Here is an 8,965-nt window from a genome sequence, read left to right as displayed (position 1 = left end):
AAACTATTTTGTGAATAAAAGCTGCATCAGTGAAGTCACTTATTGTACTAAAAAAGAGGCATATATGTATTTTTATAGAATCAGCTGTAGTGCATGGAAGAAGGGGCGAACAATGAGTGGGTTTGAATGGTATCAGTGTTCATAATGTCATTACCACGTTACCACATTACCACCCAATTGAATTATAAGTGCACCCACACATTGCACGGACCTACAACCCACCGTCCTTTTGTAGCCAGTGTCAAATAAGTTGTGATTGAGCAGTAACTTTACATTATCTCTCCGCTCAGATGGGTAAGCCATCCCCACCTGCCTCCACCTATTGTTCTATTATTTTTTATTCGATCACCTGCAATGACACCTGCCTCTGAAGTAAATATATATATATATATATATATATATATATATATATATATATATATATATAGATAGATATAGATAGATATTGATACACATATGTCTCTGTACCTGTCTTCTGTTAACAATGACATCATCAATACTTGCTATCCCCCATGGGAGGGGTTTCTTATTTCAGTCCTCCTCTGTTCAAATCAAAGCAGAACGGATCTGGTCTTACAGCAGGGACTCACACTCGGGCTGGAAGCTACTCTGACACACACAGACACATACATAAAAACACACACACACACACAGGTGCAGGTATGATGCGTGTTGCTTTACTCCTCCTGATCGTCTTCACAGGTGAGACTGTTAAGCATGTTTGAGGTGTGTTTCCATGTCGAAAAAGTGTGTTCATTAGTTTAGTTTTAGACTGTCTGTGCTTAAGTATTTTTCCACCACGCTAGCATTGTTAATATCTGCTCGATAAGCTGTTTGAGGATGTGGTGTGTGTGCTGTCACAGTCATATTTGTAAGTGACAAAATCTTCAACTTTATCCAACACATGTTTACCCTATTCACCTGCAATGTCTCTCCTTAAGAAAAACTCCCCTCTGATGTTTTTTTTTATGTAGATGAGGCATCCTGTAAGAAAGTGTGCAGTTACAAGGACGTTGTGGACTACCTGAACCTGACCACAGATAACAGTTTGTATAAACTGACCCGGCCCGTTCTGGACTACACACACCCTACCGTGGTAGAGCTGGACATCATCCTCTATGCCATCCTGGCTGTGGTAGGTGCTGCGTCATGACTCTGTTAGTTAGTGTGATTCACCACCTCATTTGAATAGCCTTCAACTCCTTATCAAATGCTCCCTTGCGATTTTACACTTTTAAGAATAACATTTAAAAGACAAAAGTGTTGAATGGCATGTGATTGCTTATACATAGTGCTTTCTGTATTTTTGTAGTTAATTCTTTGTATCTTTAATTCCTCTCCTACCTCTAACATGTTCTTATTTTGTGCAAATATTTTTGATAACGCCATGCACTTTGTCACTGCTATTAATAGTTTTTTTATCGGACCTTTATTATTTCATCTTTTTACTGCCATTTGTACGGAAGCCCTAGACGGACATGCATACTTTATATTTCCTTTGTTATCATGAGATAACAAGCGTTGTTTACACTCATTACTTTAAATATTAGTTGCCGCCAGTAACTCCAGATCACTAGTAAATTAACTTAACACAAGAAAACAAGTGTTTTCTCAAGATCAAGAGATAACCCATCATCATAACAAATGGTTGTTTCCTCTTATGTCCATTGTCTCTTGATATCGAGAAAACGGCATTTCATATTTTAAGTAATGAGTAGACAAGGATTAATATCCTTTGATAACGAGTTGATTAAGTCGTTCTCTGCGTAAAACAGAGGAAATAAAATGTATGATTATTTATTTGTCAGTCTAGGGCTTCCGTACATTTTTGTTGATTTTGCTTTTTTTTGCCGACACTTTTAATCACGTACACAGTATTATATTCCCAAATGTATCTTCTCCAGTTGTATTTGAACATGATGTATAAATACACTTGATTTTGATTTATTTTACTAAATGGGTTTATGTCTGTTTTTTTCCCCCCAGATTGAGAAAACACAAACTTTCATTCCTTTCATCTGGGCGACAATGGTGAGGGAATCTGACTGTATATATACATTTTTAAATTTTTAATCAATCAAACAGTAAATGTGACTCTCTAATCCTCTTTTGTAACATCCAGTCTCTCTATATTTAATGTCTAACTTTTCTGTTAACCTGGTCTCATGTTTTTCTGGTCATTTACCAATAATTTACTGCAGATGTGGAAAAATGAACGCATCACATGGGACCCTGCTCAGTTTTGTGGAATCAGTGAGATATCAGTTCCTCAGGACATGATCTGGAAACCGGACCTCTTCATCTTTGAGATGTGAGCCTGCAGCGCACACAATGTGTAGTTTGAAAATAAATACACAATTATTAACCCCCAAAAAATCTTTCTGTAGATAAGACATTTTGGCTTTCTGTTTATTGACACCAGTTTTTCTTTTAATTGATTTGTGAGTGTAAAAGCGTCAAATTGTGAAATTACAAGGGATTGGGTGGCATCAATCTTGTCTACTAAATCTTGGCAGAAGAGCGAATACGCACATTTCCTAAGCTGGTGAAGTATAGGGGAGATAGAAGCTGCTAGCGTCGTCAAAAAGAAAAGAACAAATTAAGCAGATATGAACTCAGTTAAAGGTGTTGAATTACATGGTGAAACCAAATCCAGGAGTTCAAACAGCTAATTAAATATAAAGGGAGATAATGGGAGAACAGGGAACAGGGAAAATGGAGTAAATGCAGTGAATAAAATTCACAGGATTAGGAAGGATTGAAAGAGAATGGGAGGCATTTTTCTATAGGGTGAACATGTACTATGTAGCTGCACTTGTAGCTGTCTGATCATTTGATATCTCAATATTTGTGGATTTGTCACATACCCCGTGTGTTTGCTCAGTGTAACTAAGTGAGTTCACTGTGTGCTCACGTTTATTAAAGTACACTCTAATCTTGTTACGTGTGCCGGTTAAAAGCAAACACATATTCCTACATCATCTATTTAGAGAGTTCAGAATTTATTTGATTTATGTGATTTAAATGCTCTTCAAACAAGCCATGAAAATATTATATGTGTGTGTGTGTGTGTGTGTGTGTGTGTGTGTGTGTGTGTGTGTGTGTGTGTGTTATATCTCAGGATACAAAAGGATGACTCCCCTAAGAATCCCTTCATGCTTGTGTCCCACGATGGGACTATCGTGTCTGAAGAGGACGTGAGGGTGGTCAGCACCTGTAAGATGGACATGCACAAGTTCCCCTTCGACACGCAGCGGTGCAACATCACCATCGGATCTGCGATACACTGCGGTAAGGGGGAGCGTCTCTATGTAGGGCACTGAAGTCAGTGTTGTGACTGACATGTTTTTTCAGTTTTTTTTACTCTTTGCTCTGAATCTCAGTTAATGAAATCCGCCTCCTTGCCGTCTCCAACTCGTCTCGGGCCACAGAGTTTTCCCGAGAGCTTATAAAGACACAGGGAGAGTGGGAGTTTCTCCAGCTGTTGGTCAGCAGCAGCAACTACACCTACCACGACAGACAGTGGGAACAGATCGTATACACGGTACGCAACACAGATACAGATACAGATGGGCCGTGTTACTTTAGATCGGTCTTGGTCTCTAAACCGGACTCAATATCGCATTTTTATTCAGACTTGTCTCTGTCTCAAATAGTACTTGAATTTTATTTAAAAACTGCTGGGAATTAATGAAAATAATGCGAATTATTATGATTTTGCCTTAACAGTTCGAAAAGCTCAATCTAATCGAACAGCTATGGGAGATTTCAAAAAGTTTTGTTTTAATAACAACAAAGCACCACATCAAGTTTTTATTTTACAATTAGTTAAAACAACGTCAATTTAAAAATCTATGCCAAGGTATCTAAGGCTTTCTAACATCGTAAGAAGACACTGTCAATTTGTCAATTTGAAGACAAACTTAAGGCTGAACTGATTATATTTGGGAGGTCAAATTTCAAGGTCACGTGACATCAAATCTTGTGATCGCAATATTTCAAGAATGCATTGAGGGATTTTTGTCTAATTAAGCACAAACTAATACTTGAACTCCATGGTGAACTGAATAGAATTTGGAGGTCTATGGCTACTGCCGACATATTGTGAGGTCGCAGTGAACATTGTCTTTTTCCTAGTTCACCATGAGGAGGAGGCCGCTTCTCCACGTCATCAACTTCCTGTTGCCGATCCTGTTCTTCCTGAGTCTGGACCTGGCCTCCTTCTTCATCGCAGACCATCGAGGAGAGAAGCTGGGCTTCAAAGTCACCGTCCTGCTGGCCATCTCTGTGCTGCTGCTCATTCTGAATGACATCCTGCCCGCCATGTCCAACAAGACTCCACTCATCGGTATAAATGGACAATGTTTAACTCGATTAGGATTTGACTTTTCATTATTATATCCCTTATTCAATCAAGCTCTCTGCTGAAACAAGCTCACGTAAATCCCTCTTAACTAAATTTCAATATCCACTCTCCCATGCCTGGCAAAAATCCTAGAATAACTTATTAATAATCAGTTAAAAGTTGGGCTTCAAAGCCACTGTGCTGCTGGCCATCCTGAATGACATCCTGCCTGCCATGTCTTAACAAGACCTACGCATTGGTATAAAGGGGAAATGTTTACTGTAACTGGATTAAAGCACAAGCATACCAGCGCAGTACTTATTGTGTGTTTCTTCCTCTCAGCGACCTACTGCATTGTGATTTTTGCTCTGATGCTGCTCAGTCTGCTGGAGACCATCTTGGTTACATATCTTATGGACAAAGACTTTGCATCCATGGAGAAGTTCAGGCTGAGGGCTGAGTGGGAGGACAAACAAGGAAAAAACAGAATGGATAACTGTAACAAAGGTGAGATTCAAGAAAAGACAAGTTTTTTACAGAGGCGAAAATGAAAAAATATCTTGGGAATTTACCAATAGTATCCAGCTGATTCCTGATAACCTTTGATGAAGCTGAAGATTTGTTTTTTTTATGTTGCCAAGGAATTGTCACTTTTGATCATAGCGGATCAAACCACACCAACACAGTCCTGATGAAGAAGATTTTAGCCTCTTATTATGTCATAACTAGGGAAGTTTTACCGTCCACCTTTCATATCTAGTCACTAAACACAGTGGAATTTGGAATTTTACATAGATTAGAAACCATATTATCCATTGCTTTTTATTTGCAGGATATTTGAATTATATTACCTGACTTGTTATTCTTCTATACTTGTGTTTTTCAGAGGAGAAAAGAAAGTCCTTGTGTCCGTGCATCTGTAAAGTGTCCGAGGGTGAGAGACATCATGAACTGCTACCCGTGGCTGAACAGGTACACCATATTAGGTCCAGATAAAGCATCAGCAAGGATCTTCGTGTCATAATAATGACTTTGTCCACTCGTCTTTTTAACACTTCATCTGGTCTGTGCAGGTTAACAACAGCATTCAGTCAGGGGAGTCTCGTGTGTTGCTGTTGATCCTGGAGGAGCTGAAGGAGCTGCAGAAAACTCTGACTCTGCACTTCAGCTGCAGAGACTATGGAGGGAAGTCCGTCCTCTGGGCCGCAAGAATCAACAGAGCTTTCTACATTTTCTACGTCATCACTGTCTCGCTGTTTCTGCCGCTCATCTTCATAGAGTGGAACACTTAGAAATGTAAAAAAAATAACCTTTTGATTCCTTAGGTTCGGTCAAAAAATGCAATCTCAATGTGCTAATTGTGTGCCTTTTTGTCAAACTTTTGCTGTAAAATCTACCAGTGTCATGTCGTGCTTATAAAAGTACACAGTCTGTTGTGTTTGCGGTATCTTGTTTTGAAGCTATTTTATGGTATTTGGGTGAGATAACTGTTGAAGAGTTGAACGTGAAGTCGAAAGGGCCTGTAAATGTGTAGTGTCATGATGATAATACTGTTGATGGAAAATTTGAAAAAATCCACTGCAGAGTTTGTGTGCATGAATTAGAAATAATAATTCACGTCCGTTCACAACCAGAGATACCTGGATAAAGTAAAAGCTTAATGTTGAATTTTAAGAATAATAACAAAGGCTGCTTTAAACCTCTTCTTCATCTTTCATTGGAAATGAAATTCATAATGAATTTTTAGGCTACAATGAATGAATAATAAGAACTCAACATGTTTTTAAATCAATAAAGATGCTTAAAATTTGAGAGTATGTAAATGTCTTGTTTGTAGTTAAGACACAGATACCTCATTGAGCTGAAAATCCCCCAAAATGTTGATATAACTGTATAAATAAAGGTGCAGCTGTGTCTGGCATAAATATTTACCCCAAGACTCACTTCGATGTGTTCTAATCCAACACCTCCCAAAATCTTGTGTGCACCTTGACAACAATAGAGACAAATGTAATCTAATGTAATCCAATCAGGGCCGAAAGAAAAAGATTAAAGAGGAAACTTTACTGCTTCCCATTTCAAATCCTTCACCTTGACAACAGCTACGGGCACCAACAAGCACACAAACGCACTGTCCTCGCTGATGTCATATTTTCAACACTGTAATATTTCACATTATCTCTCCACTAGGACAAACAGATCTTTCCCATGTCCCGTTTCAATCTGCTTTCATCTCACTGCATATCCTTCACTCAGATTTACAACCAAATCACATCTGGCCTGATATCCTCAATGTTCTAAACCTTTTCAATAAAAAATAGGAGGTCGTTCATTGCGTTACAGAGTGGATCTGAGGACGCTGCGGTGGATTCACTCAGTAACAAGAGGAGACAAAGACATGTGCACGCTCACCGCCTCAGGATACTGCGGTGCCTTTAAAATGACCACCACAGCCTGAGGACTTCTGTACTTTCATTGTTTCAAATAATTGAATCACAGTAGATGGATAGCAATGTGTCACCACTTTAATCAGACAGAAATATCCTGATAGCCACTGGCTAGCCAGATGGTCCTCAGATGAAGAATCCTGATAGCTTAAGTGTTTCCTTCAAAATTTTGCTGTAGCACCACCACTTATCCTTATTTGACTTTTCCTGTGTTCCATAGATTGTATTTAAAACAGTTATCTCAGTAACCACTGGATGGCATTGCAAAACATTTTGTGATGTGTCCTAAATGGATTTGGTGATCTCTTCCCTTTTACTGCTAGCTCCACAATGAGGTTTAGCTCCACAATGAGGTTAAATATTTTCTTTGGCTTCTCATCAACTAATTGATGTGCCATCATCATGCTTTTGGGACATTTTTAACAAATATTTAAAAAATGTCTAGAAAGTTATTTATTACCTTGACCTCCTTTCCCTTTATCAGAACTGCGCTTTATCACCAATCCTGTTTGTAATATTCATGGACAGGATATCAAGGCGTAATCGTGGTGGGGAGGGGTTGCAGTTTGGTGGGCTGAGGATCTCATCTCTGCTGTTTGCGGATGATGTGGTTCTGATGGCATCATCGGCCTGTGACCTTCAGCTCTCATTGGATCGGTTCACAGCCGAGTGTGAAGCGGTTGGGATGAGGATCAGCACCTCTAAATCTGAGGCCATGGTGCTCAGCAGGAAACCGATGGATTGTCTACTACAGGTAGGGAATGAGTCCTTACCCCAAGTGAAGGAGTTCAAGTACCTCGGGGTCTTGTTTGCGAGTGAGGGAACAATGGAGCGTGAGATTGTCCGGAGAATCGGAGCAGCAGGGGCGGTTTTACACTCGCTTTACCGCACTGTTGTGACGAAAAGAGAGCTGAGTCGTAAGGCAAAGCTTTCGATCTACCGGTCGATCTTTGTTCCTACCCTCACCTATGGTCATGAAGGCTGGGTAATGACCGAAAGAACGAGATTGCGGGTACAAGCGGCCGAAATGGGCTTTCTCAGGAGGGTGGCTGGTGTCTCCCTTAGAGATAGGGTGAGAAGCTCAGTCATTCGTGAGGAACTTGGGGCAGAGCTGCTACTCCTTTGCATTGAAAGGAGCCAGTTGAGGTGGTTCGGGCATCTGGTAAGGATGCACCCAGGGCGCCTCCCTAGGGAGGTGTTCCAGGAGCGTCCAGCTGGAAGGAGGCCTCGGGGAAGACCCAGGACTAGGTGGAGAGATTATGTCTCCACGCTGGCCTGGGAACGCCTCGGGATCCCCCAGACAGAGCTGGTTGATGTAGCCCGGGAAAGAGAAGTTTAGGGCTCCCTGCTCAAGCTGCTGCCCCCGCGACCCGATTTCGGATAAGCGGTTGAAGATGATGATGATGATGATGACTTCCATGGCAGCTCCAACATGTGCATGTATGCACACATATATCACCCAGAACCTTACACCCTTATATTATACTTTTGTCAATAAAATATTAATAATCAACTATTCATCTCACACTACTCTCTCTCTCTCTCTCTCTTAATTATTGGAAATTGTCTATTAGCAATACCACCTTGAGATGTACCACCTTGTTTTTAAGGGGGTTCTCAAAAGTCTTAAAAAATGGAAATTATAACAGGATAATTGAATGATATAAAATGTGAAATTAAAACATTCAAAAAGGCAAAATAACTAAATAAAAAAATTACCTATAATAGGAAAATCAGGAGATCATACTAAGAAATAAATAAATCATCGTTCATACAATTATTGACACATTAATTTCAACAAAAGCATTAAGTTATAAAGTTATGAAACATAATTATAGAAGCTTCATAATGGACATGTGACACTGATCCTATAAAAGACAGGGTGTTTTTAAAAATGGATCGAATGTTTACAGAAAGATTCAAAGAGGAAAAGGGAACCAGAAAGTCATTGAAATATATGCATCTAAAATTTTAGCGAATTTAAAGGATAAATATTTATCAGTTTGTTTTTTATGATTTTTTCCAATTTTAGTTCATATACATCTAATTACTACTTTCGATTACTTTCTCTATATTCATCTTGCTTACACCTCTGGAAATCAATAAAGACTAATCGTTATCTAATTTAAACAACAGGATACTTAAAGCCACTACGAGTAACATGGCCCGTTGG

At 39.4% G+C, this 8,965-nt stretch overlaps 1 protein-coding gene across 1 annotated transcript; it reads left to right on the top strand.

Moving 5' to 3' along the window:
* Positions 1-665: 665 nt before the first annotated feature.
* Positions 666-5,637, top strand: LOC307267376 (5-hydroxytryptamine receptor 3A-like; the record flags this gene model as incomplete). The annotated part of the gene is made up of 10 exons (XM_080049690.1): positions 666-702; positions 975-1,135; positions 1,987-2,031; positions 2,202-2,311; positions 3,122-3,291; positions 3,384-3,544; positions 4,138-4,348; positions 4,688-4,852; positions 5,232-5,317; positions 5,419-5,637. 10 exons carry the CDS (start codon positions 666-668, stop codon positions 5,635-5,637), a joined length of 1,365 nt encoding a protein of 454 aa, XP_079905816.1.
* Positions 5,638-8,965: the final 3,328 nt, after the last annotated feature.

The sequence above is a fragment of the Ammodytes marinus genome (genome assembly GCF_949987685.1).
Source record: "Ammodytes marinus genome assembly, chromosome: 20".
Taxonomy (NCBI): domain Eukaryota; kingdom Metazoa; phylum Chordata; class Actinopteri; order Uranoscopiformes; family Ammodytidae; genus Ammodytes; species Ammodytes marinus.
Note: the sequence above shows the minus strand (reverse complement) of the source record. Positions and strands in the feature narration are given on the sequence as shown.